General features: G+C 48.5%; 1 protein-coding gene across 1 annotated transcript in view; it reads right to left on the minus strand.

Moving 5' to 3' along the window:
* The window catches only part of ABHD2 (abhydrolase domain containing 2, acylglycerol lipase), a 104,674-nt gene that overhangs the window by 65,784 nt on the left and 17,850 nt on the right, over window positions 1–21,040 (minus strand). The window contains 2 exon segments of the mRNA XM_045448685.1: window positions 12,675–12,874; window positions 15,120–15,222. Of these exon segments, the coding sequence (XP_045304641.1) occupies window positions 12,675–12,868 (194 nt within the window). The 5' untranslated portion in view covers window positions 12,869–12,874; window positions 15,120–15,222.

Consider the following 21,040-nt stretch of genomic DNA (forward strand, 5'->3'; position numbering starts at 1 on the left):
CTCATGGGATCAAGTCCAAACTCCTCCTTTCTGGGAAGTTGAGGCCCCATGTGATCTGACCTCTTCTCCCCAAAAGGCCCGGGGCTTTCTGCTGTAATCAGACAGTTCTTGTCGCATCTCATGATGACAGAGGGACTTGGCAAGGAGCTGCTCGGGAAGCAGCTGTGGGGACCAGGCCAGTGATGGGGCCCGAGCCCATAAGCAAACAAAATCAAGGGCACAGCGAGCAAAGGGCAGAGAGAGCGGCAGGTCCAAAGGGCGCACAAAGAGCACCAAGCTCGTTAGGAATCGCAAGAGAGACGGTCCAAGGCCAGCCAGGTGAAGACCCACGGATCTGGGGGCAGGGGGCAGAGCAGAGTGGCCGTGGGGTCAGGGCAAACCAGCGACAAAGAGGAAGTGTGCCAAACAGGCAAAGCCTCAGTCGCCTGGCGGCCCACACAGGCTGGCTGGAAGGCTGGTGGGACAAGGGAGCAAAAAAACGCCGGCTGGAAAGCGAAGTCGCTTTTCCACCACAAGAGCGTGTCTAAATGATCGATCCCGCCGGCTCTCGCTCACACTGACCTCCCTACCTTCTCTCACAGGGCGCCACTCGTCCAAATCGACTCATCTCACAGGGCCACACAAACCTCAACATCCAAGCCACCACAGTACCGTCTACCCCTTTCCCTAAGCTCCTTTAACATGCCACTGAATTGCTCGTTCGGACCCTTCATCACATGGGTTCCTACCCAAACTATCTACAAACGCCAGGGAGCACTGAATGTGTGCAATGCAGTGGCCACAGAGAATTCAGGACATTTTAAGACGGTTGCTCTCTTTAAGCCTCTCAGAATAGGGTTGGCCTGAAGAGGGAGAGACACACGCATGGAAAGGACACCGCTTTCCTTCCTGTCGTCAGGTGGGAGCCACAGGGACAGCAGAGGGCAAGGGTTAGAGAATGCATCAAGAGTCAGCAAGTGAGGCGGCCTGGGGGGAGTTGTCGGGAAGGTGGAAATAGGAGTAAGGGGATTATGTGCGTATGAGAGGAGGCGAGTGTGAGGTACCCACGGTAAAAGACTGAAAGAGCAGGTTGTTAAACGTTAATTGACGAACTTCAAAAAAATCTATGTCCTGAGAGGAATCTTCCTTTATTGAAAGGCCAAGGAAGGAGAAGTCCCAACTGTTATGGCCTGGCAGATTTCAAATTAATAAACAAAACAAAACAAAACACACACAAAAAAACAAACAGGGGCGCCTGGGTGGCTCAGTCGGTTGAGCGTCCACAGTTTGTGGGTTCGAGCCCCGCGTCGGGCACTGTACTGTGCCGACCGCTCAGAGCCTGGAGCCTGCTTTGGATTCTGTGTCTCCCTCTCTCTCTGCCTCACCCCCATTCGCACTCTGTTTCTGTCAAAAATAAACACTATTAAAAAAAAATTTAAAAAAAAAAAACATACACCGTTTCTCACTTCATGTTAGTAAGGAATTAGTGTTCAGCTTTTGTGATCCGGCTGAAAACACCAGCTCAGGGTCTTGTCACAGGAGACTCTGGTGTTACAAGCCACAGAAACGTCAGGCTAGTGTGGGCAACGGCATCAGTGGCCAGCGGGAAGATGGAACAGTGTGTGACCTGCTGTGTCTCACGGATCTCTCTGTTCCCAGGAGGCCACAGGTGGTTCTGGATCAACCACTGACCTCCAGGCAAGAAGGTTTCCCAGATGCACTGGATGGTGGCCTCTTTTCGTGGCTACCTCAGAAGCTAGGCGGTCTGGCTCAATGCCGTGGCCGGGGCCGACCTAGAGCCCTCACACCACGACGAGGACCTGGCAGAGGTTCAGGGCGGTTCAGAAGCTGCCTCGAGGGCGGACTCATTTCCGTGGCTCCTGGGACGCTGCAGACAGCCACCGTGGGCAGATGACCAGCTCCGAGGAGGGCCGAGCCCTGGGGGGAGGGTGGCGCTCTGCCTGCCAGACAGTCACCGGGTGACTACAGGGACGGCGTCTCATCCAATCGCGCGAAACATCGATCCGTCAAGGATCACAGGTTTCTGCAGCGGGGAAAGCTTCGCTTCTTAGACTTTCACGGAGCGGCAGGTTTCCTTTCGAAACGCAGGAAAATTCCTTCTTGAGTAACTATAATGCCACCTCGCAGGTTGGGATCCTAGAGCCCAAGGCCCTCAACAGACTCCACCCGTAGGGAAGTCATTCTCAAGGCTGCTGAGGGGGACTGGTTCCTGCACTTGTGCCTCCGATGAGGGCGGAACGCAGACCGCAGTCAGCTCTTAGCTCCGCGGCGCTGCACGGAAACAGTGACCACACCCACTCACCCTCCAGAAGACACTGGCCACCTTACTGTCTTAATTATACTTTTCCCGATAAAGTAGACAGTGCTCTGGAGCATAAAGTACCCTATCTATCATAATGAAGGGAGACGTGCCGGGAAGTGGGCAGAGAAAAAAAGACCAGTTTGAGATCAGAACCGGTGACCAGCGAATTTACAGAGTCAATAAACACGAGCAGCTGATAAACGGTGGCTACTCTTAGAAAGGTTAGACCTTCTGGAAAACAAGGTCCATTTCCTGCTCCTGAGTACTGGACCAACTGTCAGCCAACTACATACTGAGAAGGACCACAAAATGGATCTGACCCCTGGCGAGTCCTAGTAAGCAAATTCCGTTTAGTAAAGAACTTTAAGTAAAGGTAAGGATGATTGGTGGACAAAGACGGACGCTGGAGCCTAGTCCGGGAAAGACCAGAAAGGGGGGGGAGGGTTGGTGACCCAGCGATGGGACAGGCTTGCTCGGAGCAGAGGCCCACCTGCCCATCGGAGGTGCTGGGTTTAACTCCGTGGGATGGCGTCAGTGGTAGCCCATGCCTCTTCTGCTTTTTGAAAGACATAGCAGAGCCCTGAAGAATAAACTCAGGCTTGACAATACAATAGGGCAGCGGTTGGTCAGACATTTTTAGAACCGGAAGCGATCGCCTTAAGGGGGCCAAGGCACATGGAAGATGAGCCTCTTTCCATCTGAACTAAATCACGGGAGTCTTGAACAGTCTGGGTTCCGAATCTATTAGATCTTTCAGCAAGTCCTGCCCGAAGGCACAATCCCTAACAAGAAGCTACAATCTCTGTCTCTACCCAGGTTAGAGAGTGTAAATGAATTTTCTCCACAGCCTCAGCTTGGTCATCTTAATGCGGTGCAAGTGGCCTCATGGATGACAGCACGTGGCTCCTGGCCTCCTGGATGGGTGATCTGCTAGGGCAGAGACAGTGCAGGTGGACGGCATCTAAAAGTTGAATTAAACCTGGCCACTTGCCAACTAGCCACCCACCCCCAAACGCACACCCGTGTGTAAAAAACTCACCATCTGATGGCAGAAGACAGTGAGTAACACAGAGAGGGACCAACTCATCCCCGTTTGGCTGGTACCTCCCCTGTTTAACATCGAAAGCCCCACGTTCGAGGAAAGCCATCAGTCTTGGGAAAGCTGGGATGTGTGCTCAGCGTAGGCACAGAGGACAGTATCCCGGGTTTACTGGCAACTCTCACCTTGACAGTTTGGGTTCGGGCCATCTCATCAGAAACACAAGCAATTTCAAGAGGAAGTCACCCGAAAACATGACCTCACCGATGCTAACCATCAATAATCAGTCTCAGTAAAGATGATTTTGAGCCTTTCATCTTTCAAGTGCCCTCTTAAAATTTCCGGGTAAATGTGTCTACATGAGAAGCACATTGTAGCGCTACAGATCGACTCATCAACGGTTAACGATTCACCACAAGAATCTAAGGAAATATTTGCACAGCTCTTAAAATGGGTAACTTAACAGGTCAATGAAACTAAGACACTTGGTAATTAGGAGTTTATCCTATAAAAAGCACAAAGCTTTAGTGTTCGGCCAAGGAGGAAAGGATCTAAATCCGATCTGGAATGTCTCTGTGAAGAAGAGGGAATTAAGAGGAATTTAAGCCCAAGATAATGAAATTCTTTTCAACTTTAACTCACTATAAATAAGCTGTGCTGGCTCCAGAATTTCCACCCGGGAGGGGGCTGGGGGCAGCAATCCGACTGGAAGGGAGTGTGTGGAGCTACATTTGCAGAGTGTTTTACTAAAGACTGAGCAAATATCAGTTGTCCATATGTAAGCCCCTCGCCCCCTAGCTTCCCTTCTGCCACTGCCACTGTCACTGCAAAGAGTCAGCCATATATATATATATATATATATATATATATTTAACGTTTATGCATTTTTTAAAGATTTTTTCAAAGTTTTTATTTATTGATTTTGAAAGAGAGCACAAGTGGGGGAAGGGCAGAGAGAGTGTGAGAGAGAATTCCAAGCAGGCTCCGTGTTGTCAGCACAGAGCCTGACGTGGAACTCGAACCCACGAACCGTTGAGATCGTGACCAGACCTGAAGGTGGATGCTTAACTGACTGAGCCACCCAGGCGCGCCTAACTGTTTATTCATTTTTGAGAGAGAGAGAGAAAGCGGGAGCGACAGAGGGGCAGAAAGACAGAGAAAGGGCCAGAGGATCCGAAGTGGGCTCCTGAGCTGACAGCACAGAGCCCGATGAGGGGCTCAGACTCACGAACCGTGAGATCCTGACCTGAGCTGAAGTCGGACATTCAACAGACTGGGCCACCCAGGAGCCCCAAACAGACAGCCTTACAGAGAGCAAGGAAGGAAATAGCAAGGATATAGGGTCTCCAATAACTCCATATATCGTGCTATATATGTGATCAGGATTCGTGCTTCTCTGGAGCGTACTTCTAATTATTTAGTACATCCTTGATACGCAAAAATAGTGTATCTTGCACATCTGTGACAAATACGGTATTTTTATATATAGAATTGGGCTTTTATTGAGAGTAGATAAAAGAGGAATGGATACTTACTGTCAGGAAGTAGAATATGTATGAAGCCAGAGGGAGGGGGTTGATACTGTTTGAGAGAAAAACCAGAAAGCAGATCTCTGCTTTGCTGTCTCAGAAATAACCAGGAGCCACAGCTGTGCATTGAAAAAAAGTGCCTCTAGAAAATTTCTACAATGAAAACTTTAAAAAAAATTTTTTTAATGTTTATTTTTGAGAGAGAGAGAGAGAGAGAGAGAGAGAGAGAGAGACACAGACCGTGAGTGGGGGAGGGGCAGAGAGAGAGGCAGACACAGGATCCGAAGCAGGCTCCAGGCTCTGAGCTGTCAGCACAGCTCCCGATGTGGGGCTCGAACTCATGGACCGGGGAGATCATGACCTGAGCTGAGGTCAGACACTCAACCGACTGAGCCACCCAGATGCCCCTACAATGAAAACGTTTTTAAAAATGACCCTTCTTTAAGATCTCCGACACGGGTATCAGAGAAGTAGATCCTCAAATGTTCGTTAACCAAGACTCACGGAAACCAAAGACATGGACGAATTATGACGAGCACAACATTCCAATAGGAGCCTTGTTTGGAGTTTGTACCCTGGTGAGTGAGGAGGAGAGATGGGAAAAGCATAGTACGACATAAGCCCATTAACCACCTATGGAAAGGTCATGGCGTTTCTGCCATTCTCTTGCGAGTGTCTGAAGCAACTTCAAAGAGGAAATGCTCAGGGAGGGCACGACACAGGGCAGAGTCAGCTGCTGCTTCTGGCTCGGTGTTGGAATGGGTGTGGCTCTGATCTCCAAGTCTCAGGGATCTCTCGCCCCTACAGAGGACAATCATCCAGCTCCTGTGAGTACAGGTGTTAGCTGGCTGCAGAAGAGAGACTAGTCTCCAGGAGAGAAAGGACCCACGAACGTATGGCTGTGGTTTGGATCACACTGCTTTCCTTCTCCGGACCCTGCGGGTTCCTACACGTCTCTTGTGCCCAGTAAAAGCACCTCAACGATCTGTTTCTAGGCTTGTCTATTAGCTAAGCACTCCACCCAGCTCCCAAATGCCTTCATCCTGAGCTACACCGCGACCCACACCGACAGGCCTGCTCGTGAGTGAAAAAACAGAAGCCTGGCCTCCCACAGGGAATATAGAAATTTCAACAGCAGGCTTCCAGGGATGGGGCACCTGCTTCGTAGCTTCACTTCCCAACCAGGGCCTGGTGATGGAAACTTCGGCGGGGCCCGAGGGGAGGGTGGAGGCTGCAGACTGCTTTTATGCATATATCTGGGGTTGCCCCGCTTTAAGACCGAAAACCCCCCCAAAGTGTCTTCTTTCAGAAACAGCGTAAGTGACGTCCCCAAAACTACAATTCTGTCAGAGTTAAAGGCACACCGATTCTCTGGAGCGCAACATGCCTCACCCACACCCATCAGTGGGAAACGAAAGACCAAAGAGCATTATACTTAAGACCTGCGCGCACTAGGGATCCTGTCCTGTCTCCTCACGAGTGTGGCTCTGCATTTGCGACACCCGTACCTTACAGACGAAGAAAAGAGATCGGAACGATTTCCCAGGAAACAAGGTGGAGTGTGTTGAATGGACACAGGAACCCCACGCTGGGGAAACACGCAGGTGGGAAGAGGGGTGGGGAGACATCAGGAGAATTTCTCAGGATAGATGCCAGGAGAGAGGCGCTCTGGTGGAGGGAGAAAGGAGGGGGGACCTGGGGATGGCCCGGGGTAAGAGCTTAGGAGGCAGGCACGCAGTGGGCCGCAGGAGAACGCCACAGGTGGTGAGGCCGGACAGGTAGGTTGGGGCCACACTGGTGTGTGGGGTGCCGGCCTGCTCCAGGAAGCCCATTCGGGTGGTACTGTGACACGTGGGTGGGTCAGAGGCAAGGAGGTGACTCAGGACACTCTGGGAAAAGCCCAAGGGAGCGGTAGTCACACGGGTGAATACAGATGTAAAAGGTCCTGACCCGTATACTTAAGGTTTGTGCATTTTACTATATGTAAATGATAGCTCAAAATACCCTTTGTACTTAAAGCGTATAAAGAGAGGGAATGACCCATCCCCCTCTTTAGATTACATAACCTGTTGGGTTTTTCTGGGCCCTACACAGAGCACGCTGGAAAATCTGAGAGGGAGATATGTTATTTCCAACTACTTTAAGGATAAAGTAGGTAAGTAGGAGATGCATTGCATAGGCGACTTGCTGAGTGGGTCACAACAGCACCTTTCCAGACTCTCTCTCTTATTTGTACTGAGTGTAAAGTGATCGGCTAGCACTGAAGTCAGTGAGAGTGGGGGAGAGAAAGAGAGAGAATCAGCAACTACAGGAGAGGCTGAAGGAAGCCACAGTAAGTCAGAGAACGGCAGGTTATTGGGAAAAAACTCCACCAAGACCGTGGAACTTCAAGCTTCTCATTCTTCATAGAAACAATTTTCACATGCTATTGCAACCTATGTTCCCAACAAGCCTAGAATGTGGGAATGAATTGTATTATAGCTATTATTCTTGTTTTGCAGATGAGGAAACAGAGACAAAAATACGAAGAAAAGGGAAACCTACTACATTCCTGAGATTATAACCTGTAAAAATTCCAGGGTATCTGGGTGGCTCAGTCGGTTAAGCGTCCAACTCTTGATTTTGGCTCAGGTCATGATCTCTCGGTTCGTGGGATAGAGCCCGGCATGAAGTTGTACATTGACAATGTGAGGCCTGCTTGGGACTCTCTCTCTCTCCCTCTCTCTCTGGCCCTCCCCTGCTCATGTACACACTCTCTCTCTTGCTCTCAAAATAAATAAACTAAATAAACTGTAAAAATTCCTCTGGAAAACAGTTTGGCAAAATATGTAAAATTCCTTAAACTGAGTACTTCTTTTCATACAGCAAATATATTAACAAGAATTTACCCTTGGGGTGCCTGGGTGGCGCAGTCAGTTAAGCGTCCGACTTCAGCCAGGTCACGATCTCGCGGTCCGTGAGTTCGAGCCCCGCGTCAGGCTCTGGGCTGATGGCTCAGAGCCTGGAGCCTGTTTCGGATTCTGTGTCTCCCTCTCTCTCTGCCCCTCCCCCGTTCATGCTCTGTCTCTCTCTGTCCCAAAAAAATAAATAAACGTTGAAAAAAAATTAAAAAAAAAAAACAAAAAAAACAAAAAAAAACAAGAATTTACCCTAGGAAGCAATCAGATCTCTACATGCATCCACCATCGCAATGGTTATAATTACAAGGATGTAAAAAAGGAAAGAGAAATGCCCAATAAAATAGGAAACTGGTTAAATATGTTATGATGCTTCACACGATGAAATGGCATTACATTTATCAATGGAATTTTTTATATGAGATATGTTTCTAATTGAAACTTTCAAGTGGCCAGTTTGTATGCGTCAATCAATTATGTTACATAATAAACACATATGCACAAAAAACACCGGGGGAAAAAAAAGTCCTTAAAAAAGCCAAAGCCCAAGGGGGCTACTGCCAGCCCATCCTAGAATATGGGGGATGGAAACAGGTAGGAGAAGGCAGATACACAAGAAAACCTTCTCTTTGCGTTCTCGTCCTTACTCTAGAGCCAGGACCCCCACCCCCAGGGTCCTTCATCTAAGAGGACTTCTCTGATGCGTGGTTGACAACAGTGGTACTAGATGCAGGTTGCTCGTGCCGAAGGGCACCATGGGAGCGCTGCCTGTTTCATTTTACACAAAAGGAAGCCAAGGGCCAGGAAGGCTGTCACTTGGTTCTGGTTTCCGCAGCTCGTGTAGAAGTAGAAGACCGAGGTTTCCATCCCAGGCCAAATTTCAATTCACGGCTTTTTCTCTGTACCACTGCGGCCAACAGCCATTAGAAATTTTAATGGTTGACAGGATTCTCCAGCTGTTAAAAATCAAGTGTTAGAAAATACACAGCAGCATGGGCAAGTGTCCATGGCATACTCAGTATTAAAGCAGGCCACCCAATGCTATACAGACAGACCCCTGATTTTGCGGGGGAAAGTCTCTACAGAAGAAAAAAAACCCACAGGGATGATCACCCAAGGAGTAACGGGATGGAACTTTGAGTAGGAGACTGATAGATGATTTTCGTGTGGTTTACTTTACTTTTCAGTTTCAGAAAACGCATATGCATTAAACTTTTAATTCAGAAAAAAGTGGAGATTTGTAGCATCATCTAGATTTTCTCCCAATTCTGAACTGAGCTTTAGTCTGCCGGGTTTCACTGAAAGCAGACATTTCCTGAGAACAAAAAAAAGTGAATCACTAGGTAAATATTGATCTGTTGCTAAGGGATCAAGAAACACATCATGCCGTGTTTTCCTCCAGACATTAAAAGATGCGTTTCTAATGTATCTTTGGATAGATTATCTTAAAACAGATTCAAAAACTAATGTTGAAACAGAGAAAAAAAATTTATTCTCATAACATGTTTTCAATCGTCACCTTTCATCAGCTTTTTTTTTTTTTTTTTTTTTTTTCCCCTATAGCAGAACAGCAGGGGGATAAGATCTGATTCCACACCTAAGTCATAATAACCGGCTGCCTTCAGTCAGGTTAACCGAGTAACACCATTAGTTTGCGGGAAATCAGTTAACTGAACTTTCTAGCCCAGACCATTGTTTGTGAAGGCTGCAGACGGGCTTCCGCTAGGAAAAAAAATCTTCAAAGTCTCAGGAGAAGCACTTTCACCCATAACAGACATGCTTCCTGTCCTCAGCTTCAAATACACGGGAGGCTGTTACAGAAATGTGACACAGAGGAAGAACATCAAGGACAGTGGCTCCCGACAGAGCAATTAAAATAGAAAGAGGGTCACGTGGGAATCGGAAGGCCGCTCTGGGGCCAGTCCTGCCGAAGGCTCTCATCTCGGGCCAGCCCCTCAGTGCTCTCTGCTCACTTCTCTGCACCTTGAGAAGAGTCTGTCCATCTCTCCATGGGTAAGAGGGGAACCAAGGCTGGATTCAGTTACCGTCTCTGCTACTGGGAAGTTTCCTCATCCTCAGAATGAGAGGAAAAACGAGTCCAACCTTAAAGTCATTAAGAGTAAATGAATTATGTCTACAAGAGACTCAGCAAATTTAAAATGCAGTAACATAGACAAAACAGGGTAACGTGAAACACTCCAGTGATAAGCTACATGAGAGCAGGATGTAGTTATTTCTAAGATTAGAACCTAAGTAAAAAATAAGAGGTTAGTTAGGGCGCCTGGGTGGCTCAAGCAGTTGCGCGTCCGACTTTGGCTCAGGTCACGATCTCACGGGTTGTGAGTTCGAGCCCCACACTGGCCTCCTGCTGTCGGCACAGAACCCGCTTTAGATCCTCTGTTTCCCTCTCTCTCTGCCCCTCCCCTGTTCACTCTCTCTCTCTCTCAAAATAAATAAACATTTAAAAAAAAAAAGGTTACAAGATGGAAGGGAAAAAGTGAACCCTTTTGTTCTTTGATCATTTGTCATGTTCAAGTCAGAGAGCTCGGATGTTTAGAATTTAACTGTTTAAGTAATGTTCCTACATGCTCGGAGAAGGCTGGTCCCATTCTCAAAGGGACAGGTCTCGGAAGGAAACGGTCTTTGGGGAGCTACCTTCAAACTGTGGGTAAGTAACTGAGGCTGATCTCCGCTACTCCCTAATTTGGGTTTCACCAAGAGGGAGCATGTGGCTGGTTAATGACAGGGGTGGTGTAGCAGTGGGGGTCCCATGGAGGTCTGTGGCCGGGGATCCACTTCCACACCAGGAGAGTGGGTGGGGCCATCTCAACAGGACGTCGTATGGTGCCACACCCCAGGCTCAGGGAGAGAGCATGCCCGAGAGGAAAAAGAACAAAGAGAACTGTTGGGTTTAATGTTTCTAGGTTATTTTTTAAAGGAAAACACGAAAAGAGGTAAAAATCTGCTATAATCAACTTTTTTTTTTTTTTTTTAAGCTTGGAACTATTATTATGGAATCAAACCATATGTGATGTTTTTCCAGAGCCTGGAAAACAGCAGCTTTTCTGTGGCCTCCTCTAGTTACTCAGGAACCAACGCTGGGTAGAAATTTGCACTCATCTAATCTACACGTTAGCTTACCTAGTTACTTAATACCTTCATTTTTTTTTCTCTAAAAATAAGATGGCGAGGAACTTGGTCTAGCTGGGTCCCGCTCAATACGAAAATAGGTGCCAATGGTATTGGCCAGTCCAGACTAGTGAATTCTCTAAGTAGTGAAGGGGCGCCTGGGTGGCCCAGTTGGTTAAGCGTCCGACTTTGGCTCAGGTTACGATCTCATGGTTTGTGAGTTGGAGGCCCATGTTGGGCTCGCTGCTGTCAGTGCAGAGCCTGCTTCGGATCCTCTCTCTCTCTCTCTCTCTCTCTCTCTCTGTCTGCCCCTCCCCTGCTCATGCTCTCTCTCTCTCTCTCAAAAAAAAAAAAAAAAAAAAAAAGAATAAACATTAAAAAAAATAATACATTAAGTGGCGAAGAAAAATGCCGGCCGATCTGGAAAGCACACAGATTCTGTGCACAGCCCTCAGGGAGGAGAGCTTTCTCACCGCAAACGCTGCTGAATACGAATGACTTTCCTACTGCCCACTTGTCCCGTCCCCCTGTGGTGATGTGAAGGCCCCTGAGCGGTTCCAAATTCGACATGATGACATCTGTACCGTACGTGACACTCCACAAGTATTAGGCGACACGACTGAGTTCTGAGTCACTCTCAACTTAACTTTTGGGGCCTGGCATCACTGTTGCAACAAAGAAAACTCCACGCGAACACCCCAAACACACAGAGTCCACAAGGGCAGCTCGTCGCCCTTGGCTAAGAGCAAGTAAAAATCAACTAGATAATCACACAAGACAAAGCAAGGGCCCAAACTCTCACATGGGTCTGTGGCCCATCTGTCCACTCTTAGAAGAGGATCATTTGCCCGATGTCACCGACCCCCTAGAGGGGGTGAGAGGTGCTGTCGGGAGAGAGGGAAAGCTTCTACCACCGTCCACTGAGTATCCAAAACTCCGAGTATCAGACACTCGAGTTTCCGCGCCGAGGGGACGCGGTTCAGGAAGACGGCTCTGCCGGCAGCTTCCATCGGATAAGGTGTACCCGGCAGAGTAGAATCGGCGGCGAGAGGCACAGGCGGCGAAGCGGCAAGAAGGAGAAAGCGGGAAAGGATTCAGACCCAGCAGAGCAAGGGACGCTTCGTGCCCCACGTGTGGCCCGAGCCCTAAAGGAAGACAGGGCTGTTCGGAAGCCGTCACCAGGGAAAAATAACACCACGCACCTCTCGAAGGCAGGTGTGACAGAACGCGGACTGCCGCTTCTCCGCCATCAGGGTTCCTCTGTCAGAAGCAGCGTTCACCCTTGGCACGTCCCATCTACAGGCCCGGGCCTCGGGCAGGGAGACCTGGCTCCCTCACAACGCAAGTATTCTCTCGGCTACTGTTCAGCACACTTTGCAATGACGGAGGTGGAGAGTACCCAGCTAGGAAGTCTGTGCTTTTTTGCTCAGTAATTATTTTCGGTAAGGACAGTTCCTCCGACCGAGGACGGACAGCGGCACACTTGGTAAAGGGCTAGAATACGACCTAAACGTGACGACGGCTTTCCGCAAGGCCCTCGTCACGGACGCCGACACCACAGTGAGGGAGGGAAGCTTCTAGGCAACAAAGATCCGACCCTGTCTCCTACCCTCCAGGATTCAAACACCAGATGTGGACTGAGACTGTGGCGGTTTTGACACCAATGACCCTATCCTACATGGATGCCTTGAGGACAAAATGTGACAAGATTCTCTGAACACTGCACCAGCCAAACAGATTAGCAGATGGGGCATACGGTGGGCGTGAGGTCTACTCACTCTTTGGTCAGAAGAGGACAGGACTTGAGTAGAAAGCGCGAGAGCCCCGAGTCCTGGAAGTAGAGGTCAGGCGGGGCCGTGGGGCTCTTCAGATTCAAACACCGGACGATCACATATAACACGGCAGCCACTGCGGCCAGCTTCACCCCGTCAAACACGGCCGGGAGCTCGGGGGTCTCCAGCATGGCATTCATCTTGATCTGGGGAGAAGCACACGTCTGGGGTCAGAAGCACAGTGAGGTGGGGAGGAGCCACCACGCTAAGAGGCAAAGCCAGCGATGAGATGTCCATAGCGTCCCCGGGGCAACTGCCATCGGGGCCTTGGAGCCATCACCGGGACTGGCGACAACCCAAATCACACACAGTCCCGAGCACTGATAAACTGGGTAGGGTTTTTGGTTGTTTTTAATCTAACGAGCACTTCGAAGATAAGCAGCTTAGAAAATGCTGACAAGAACATCCTTTGGGGAGCAGGGGAAAGTCCAGCCAGAGACTGGGGGCGGCACGCTGGTTTCTGTGGACCGGCGGCCATGAATCGCTCCGCACCAGGTGTGTGCGAAGTGACATGGTGACAGCCTGGAACAGAGACCGGGACGGATGCTACTGCCTACACATGTGACTATAGCGTCCTCGGGCCCCACCCCCTATTTTCAGACCAGGAGGGGAGAAAGCGACCTGGGCGTGACTCAGCCATCTGCTCCTCGGGGGCAGCCCCGGTGCTGGGGTCAAGTTCAGACTCGGCCCAGGTGGCAGCGATCTTTGACCCTGGGGGTTTCAGGTAGTGTGAGATGCAACTTGGCCAATTTTCTCCCCTCCAAGGGTACCTGACTACAACCATTCGTCCCCAAATCAGGGTAAAAGTGGACCGCCAGACCAAAACCAAAAATCGGGAGTGTGGAAAATGTGTATGCAGATTTGGCTTTTCCCCCAAGCTCTCCTAATAGTTTATCTTTTGTGGTAGCTTTACCTTACATACAACACACACACACACACACACACACACACACACACACACACACACACAAACCTTCCACACACAGAAAACCAAACATCAACAACAACAAGGGCAACAGCAACAAAAATCCAGTCTTTGCCTTGCTGCTCAGAAGAAAAACGGCACATTAGCTGTTACCTTAAAAATCAGGGAAACCACAAGCTAACAAAAAGGAGAAAATGGTAACTCACAGCCAAGGTAGCTATGGCAACAGCTTCCCTGGAATGGCGTCTACTAGCCTCTGCTAAAAACAGTCAGCAGAGAACTCCGGTGGCCAACAGCACAGGCAGAAGGGGCAAGACACAACAATCTCCCGAAAATGTGTGGCATAACCGGATGAGCTCCCTAGAGACCCCTTTTTCTTCTTTACCCCAGAAACCCTTTTCAAAGGTCAAGGTGACTCTGGCAAATGCAGGACCCGAACATACTGCCGATAATTTCTGGCAGGGGTTCCAACTCAGTAAGAAAGGCCATCAAGGATCACGGCTCAACTAGCCTTCCACCGTCAAGGCAAGAAAATAATTTTCAAACATCCAACATGGGGCACCTGGGTGGCTCAGTTGGTTTAGTGGCCAATTCTTGATTTCGGGTCAGGTCATGATCTCACGGTTCCCTGCTTGGATTCCTGGTTCCCTGCTTGGGATTCTCTCCCTCCTTCTCTCTCTGTCCCTCCTCCGCTCGCTCATTCTCTGTCTTTCTCAAAATACATAAATAAAAACCTAAAAAAACTTTAAAAAAAATGTATCCAACACAATGTTGAATCAAGGCTAGATCTCAAAATATACTTTCAGCCGTATTAACCTTTGAACCTTTATGATCAGACAGTTGCCTTAAAACCTAACTTCTGGACCCGTGTCACCTCACTCCTGGGACCATGTCTCCTAAAGTCTACTTATAAACCCCTAAGACAGGATTCTTAACTTGGGGTCTGTGGGTCCCCTACCGTACTCTAGGGTCCAGGAACACCCTAAAATTCTATGTGAAGGTTTGTGTGTACGTAGCTTTCTGTGGTGAGGATCTGCAGATTTAATCAGGTTCTCCATGGGGTTTGCGGCCTCAAAACATACACAGCACCACAAAGCGTTCCACAACGCTGGTCCCTCAATTCACCGCAACCCTGCCACCTAAGCCAGTCGAGCCGGCAGGAGACAAATTTCGAAGATGCTGCTGTTCACTAATACGGGTTTTGATGTCTAGCGAGCAAAGGGCCCCAAACAAGATCTGGCAGGAGTTCCAAAGTCTCTCTGACACAATGCTGGTAACATGGCTCTTGTCCCCTTTGTTGAGAAGAGAACAGACAGATGCAGCAGGGGGCGTTACCAGTTTCCTTGTGGGTCAAGAACTGAAATTTTATTGAATTAAGAAAATAAGTCCCTCCCTCCCCACTTCCTCTCACTGCTGACTCACATAAAGGGAGGAGAAGCAAAAATAAAAGTCTGGGCCATACATACCTCTATGCCCCTTGTTCCTCTCTACTGAGAATATTGACTGTCCTTGAAGAGTTGTCCAGCGGGGCTGCTCAGGTCCGATCTCTTATTCAAATTAACCTAGAAGCTGAAAAGATGAGATGGTCAGGTTCTCAAGGATGAGAAAGAGGCAATTTAATTAAAATGAAAGCCCAGGCGAAGTTTCTCTTCCTTTCGAGTCTTTACGGAAAAAGGCAATTTCTTTCATTAACACAGGTGCCACACTCTCGGCCACTTGGCTGTTGGCACAAACCCGCCGGGGAAAATCTCGGTGGAGCCGCACGCTGACGGGCTCTCTCTGGTCTCCAGGACAAGTCACCTGCTGCGTTCAGAACTCCGGCTAAGGCAAACCCACACGGCTCTCACGCTTTGTCCCCTAACATCATCTTCAGAAGCACCTGACGGGTATCACCTGGGGGACCGAGGCAATAACTCAGCAAGGCCTGAGGTCAAGACAGCAGTCAATTGACTCGTCCCTTCTCTCCCAAACATACAGCAACAACAGAAAAAACTGTCACAAGGCTAAGGGCGTGGACGGGCTCAGAAACCCCGTTCCAGGAACAGCACAGCACTGGAAGCCTGTGGTGGGAAAGCCACATTGCCTGCCAGGTCTGCATCGGGGCTGGGGGCGGGGGGCTGGCTGTGGAGGGGCGCCGAGAGCTAAACGTGCTCCCTGTGAGTGGGGACCCAGAGCCGGGCCCGGTGCTCTGAAAATGCATGGCTTCCAAAGCAGCAGGGGAAACAGGAAAGAGAAAGGGGTGGGGGTGGAGGGGCCAGCCAGTTTTTACCCAGTGCGATCTACGTGCCAGGCTCTGTCCCTGGTACTTTCCATGCACACCAACGCGTTGCATCCTTGCTGCACACTGTGGAGTAGGTACTATTATTATCCCCATTTCGCAGATGAGGAAACTGAGGCATAGAAAATTTGAGCAACTTGTCCACGGCCACCCAGCGATTAGGCAGAGAAACCAGGATTCGTATCTGGCTCCAGAGGCCCTCCTTCTAACCACCACACTGTACTATCTGAAAGGAAGAAAAGACAGAGAGAGAGAAGCAGGCAAGAAAGAAAAAGGACAAGGCCGAAAACGCAGGGGAGACACCAGCGGCTTGCCCAAAGTCACACAGCGGTGAGACAGACAGCAGAGCTGGGAACCCAGCCCAGTGTTCTCCGATTCCACCATGCTGAAATGACTTCGACCGGAAATGAAAGCCGGTTGAAGGGGGGACCCAATTAACCTTCAGAGTAGCCTTGCTCAACCTCAGATTTTTATTATTTCTTCGTATTCTGAGACAAATTAGCCACGGAGGGCCAGGCTTTGTTGAGGTGGGGACCAGAGAGCAAAGTCCTCAGCCACATCACAGCGCGCCTGACCTTTCCCGGGCTCCGCGGCCAACTGGAAAACGGGACGGGACAGACCAAAGATCCTCTAGCAGAAGCCCACCGGATGACGCTGCCTGTGGCTGGCATTTAAAAAAAATGAGTTTATTGACTGCCAACTTATAAACAGCAGGAGATTTCAGATAAAAAAATCTGAATTTCTGGTGTCTCTTGGGGAAAAAAAAAAAATCGCGGCGCCTGGATGGCTCAGTTGGTCGAACGTCCGACTTCAGCTCAGGTCATGATCTTACAGTTCATGAGTTCGAGCCCTGCGTCATGCTCTCTGCTATCAGCACAGAGCCTGCTTCGGATCCTCTGTACCCCTGTCTCTCTGCCCCTCTCCGGCTCGCTTACATGTGCACTTTCTCTCTCTCTCTCTCTCAGAAATAAACAAACATTAAAAAAAGGAAAAAAAAAATTAGAAGATTTGGCAACGCTGAGCTTGTGTTCTCACTTGGCAACAATGGATGGAGCTGAGAGGGGGCTGCCCCCTCCAGATGGGGCCTCTCCATCATGGTCCACAACACTGACCCCCCACCCCCCACCGCCTGCTTAATCATTCAGGATGTCTGAGTGGTTCCTACGGGCATCAGAATACGCTACCCGTGGAGAAACCTGCATAACATCCCTCTGGCCCTGGATAACTCTGTATTGACTGAATATTCAAAACATACACCATCGGCATACGTATAAATAATAAACTCATAGAAAAACTATGGAAGGGCAGAGTGGCACTTACGATGTAGTGTGTTTTGTTGTTATTCACACTGATGTTTACCTAAGCCTTGACTTTTCCCACAAACTATCTGAGACGGATTCAAGAAAACACTGAACAGATATGCATGGAGAACGATCCAGAAATGAAGCAGACGGCTCACTGCTTCCCAGAAGGAAGTCTCCCCTTCTTCCTTGTAACAGAGACCTGTAAAATGGTCCTGCCTCCTGGGAAAAAACTACAGCTGCCCTTGCAGGTTGGTGAGTCAACATGACTAAATTCTAGCCAATTCTGAAGGCGCTGGTCTGATTTCTCCGAAGACTCCCTAAAAGGCAGGGAGTTAACTCTTTTTCCATCCTTCTCCCTTCCGGCATCCCTGGAATGTAGGCAACATGGCTGCACCCCCAGCAGCCATCTTGGGCCATGAAGTGACCTTGAGGTCATTCTAGAAGCCACATTAAGATGACAGCAGAGTAGAAAGACAGAAGCCTGGGGTCCCTGATGATTTCATGGAGCCATTGTATCAGACCTGTACTGCCTACCTCCAGGCTTCTTTTATGTGAGAGAATGATCCCTTGCAAGTTTAAGCCATTGTTACTTCTAGAATCTCTGGTCTGCAATTTCCAATGCTACAGAATGAAATACTCTTTTTTTTAATGTTTATTTTTGAGAGAGAGAGAGAGAAAGGGTTTGAGCAGAGAAGAGGTAGAGATAGAGGGAGACACAAAATCTGAAGCAGGCTCCAGGCTCCGAGCTGTCAGCACAGAGGCTCGAACTCACAAAACGTGAGATCATGACCCGAACCGAGTCAGACGCTTAACCAAATGAGCCACCCAGGCGCCCCCAGAAGGAAATATTATATGCTCAAATCTTTCCAGATGCTACAATCACTGGGTTATTAGAGTACAGACACTTTTTCTTCTCTTTTCCAAAATTCATAATAATAATAATAATAAATATTTTTATTAGGGGAAAAAAGCTTTAAAATAGCAACTAACAAAATCTTAAGAAATTAAGACCATCTAGACGAGAAAAATACCTCTTCAATGTACACGATTATGTACGGGAGCAAGCCTAGAAACGGACCTGAGCTTTCTGAGTGCGAGAGGAAAAACGGAAACCCAGTCAAACCTATGGTTCTCCAAAATCGAAAGAAACAGAACATGTCTGTGCTCTTATCCCAGAAAGCATGACAGATATGAAGGGGAAGCAGGGTTTTTCTGGCACCAGAGTTATTTAAAAAGAGCCTCTGCGGGACTTTATATAAGGGGACCTTGAGTGATGTGATAGGCAATGTCCTCCTACAACTTTTTTTAATAGCAAATGCAGCAGAGAATTAATTTCCGCAACCCTCAAAAAATGCCAAGGTTTTAAACTGAATTCAATTCAGTGAAGGCAACCCTATGAAGGATTTTAATTATTACTGTCCAGATATGCACCCTTGATCCAAGCCTTGGACTTGAAGTCCTAAGGAGCAGGGTGTCCCCAGGGCCACCTCTCTTGAACTTCAGTGGCTCAAGGACCCGACCACTGTACTAGGCATTGCGTAGGACCACGACGAAGTAGAACTCTCATTTTAACTGGGGAGAAAAGACGCTTATCTTTTTTTTTAATTTTATTTTAATTCCAGTATAGTTAACTTACAGTGTTTACATTAGGTTCAGGTGCACAAAACAGTGATTCAACACTTCGGTACATCACCCGGTGTACTTAGTCCTCAACCCATTTCCCTCATCCCCCCACCTTCCTTCTGGTGACCAACAGCATGTTCTCTAGAGTTAAGAGTCTGTTTCTTGGTTTGTCTCTTTTTTTTTTTCCCTTTGCTTGTTTTTTTTTTTTTTTAAGTTTATTTATTTTGAGAGAGAGAAAGCGCGAGCTGAATGGGGGAGGGTGGGGAGAGAGGGGGAGGGAAAGAATCTCAAGCAGGCTCCGGGCCATCAGTGCAGAGCCTGACTCGAGGCTCAATCTCACGAACCGTGAGATCAGGACCTAGCTGAAATCAAGAGTCGGACGCTTAACCGACTGAGCCACCCAGGCGTCCCTGGTATTTGTCTTTCTCTGACTTATTTTGCTTAGCATTATGCTCTTTAGCTCCAACCATGTCATTGCAAATGGCAAGATTTCATTCTTTTTCATGGCTGAATAATATTCCATCGCATATACACCACATCTTCTTTATCCCTTCATCAGTGGGCACTGGGCTGCTTCTATAGTTTGGCTGTTGTAAATAATGCTACTATAAACATAGGGGTGCATCTATCCCTTTGAATTAGTGTTTTTGTACTTTGGGGGATAAATACCCACCAGTGCAATTACCAGACTGTTAAGGTAGTTCTATTTTAAAAACTTTTTTTAATGCTTATTTATTTATTTCGAGGGAGAGACAGAGCACGAGCAGGGGAGGAGCAGAGAGAGGGAGAGAGAGAATCCCAAGCACCGTGAGGCTCAAACTCCTGAACCGCAAGATCGTGGCCTGAGCCGAAACCAAGAGTCGGGTGCTCAATCGACTGGGCCACCCAGCTGCCCCGGTCGTTCTCGTTTTAACTTTCTGCGGAACCTCCATACTGTTTTCCACAGTGGCTGCACCAGTTTGCGTTCCCACTGCACTGTTGTGCAACAAGAGTTTGAAAAGAAGTTTATCTTATGGCTATCTATACTTTAGGAACTTGGGGACGAGGATAAATTCGCCTAGGAAAAAATTAACCAGGGAAGGACTTATGGAGCAGCTAGATCTAGAACTGGGACTTGAATACAGAATTTAAGAAGACGTATGTGTAAGTGTGAGAGAGGACGTGTGTGCGCGCAGTATATATGTATTACATATATATAAAAATACGTATTTAACACATATATTAAATACGTATGAATATGTGTGCATAAAACCAGGCATTAATTAACTGGCAATTTCAGAACAAAACTCCTGCCATTCGTTTCAATTTACCTTGCTGCATTTCATTTCATGGCGCTCTCGCTTTCCAAGTTCAATCTGCCACAAAGGATTAATATTCTGAACTTGTTCCAGACATAGCAAACTACGCTGCGGTTGTACTATTTCGTGTGCCCCTTCCTCCCTTTTCTGGGCAGGCGAAATCTGGTTAATAGGAACATCAGGCAGCCCAGGTGGGGAAAAGAAGCCACACAGACGGGGTGGGGGGGGGGCGGGTATTGTGCCAGAGGGAAAGGAAGCATCTCCCCGCCCCCACCCCACCTCCAATCTCTGCGAAAAGAAGGGCTGGGCTTACCGCAGACCTGATGGGTCGGTCTTCAGCCAGAGAGCCGCACACCTCTCCCGCCCCCACCAGTCGTTTTGAGTGGATTTACTCATAAGATGCTGTAACTGATAGTTAAAACCGCGCGTGTAGTCTCTCCGTTAAGAAGGAAACCCAGGTACAAGGTGCTGCAAAATGCCCACGAGCAAAGGAACTTTCAGAGGTGCCTCGGTCTCTACGACATGCTTGAGTAGTAATAGTTCCACCACTGCTCTCCCAAGGCCAAGGCCGTTATTTTGAGATGGACACACAGATGCAGTGAGACGGCCGTGGCTGTGGGGCTGGGAGAAGCTCCAGTCTTGGGGTTCTGAGACCTGGGTCCTAGTGCCTGCCCTGCTCGTCCTATCTAGTGACCTTGAATAAGTCACTTACCCTTTCTGGGCCCCAAAGGCCTCCTCTGTAAAATGAGAGGATTAGGTTAGAAGCAGATGATGCCAAAGGTCTCCTACAGCTCAAAATTTCTGAGATTCTAGGGATAGAATTGCAGTCCGTGGCTAATAGGCACAGGAAAAACTCTCCGTGCTCTGTAACAAGAGACAGCCCC

The sequence above is a fragment of the Leopardus geoffroyi genome, chromosome B3 (genome assembly GCF_018350155.1).
Source record: "Leopardus geoffroyi isolate Oge1 chromosome B3, O.geoffroyi_Oge1_pat1.0, whole genome shotgun sequence".
Taxonomy (NCBI): domain Eukaryota; kingdom Metazoa; phylum Chordata; class Mammalia; order Carnivora; family Felidae; genus Leopardus; species Leopardus geoffroyi.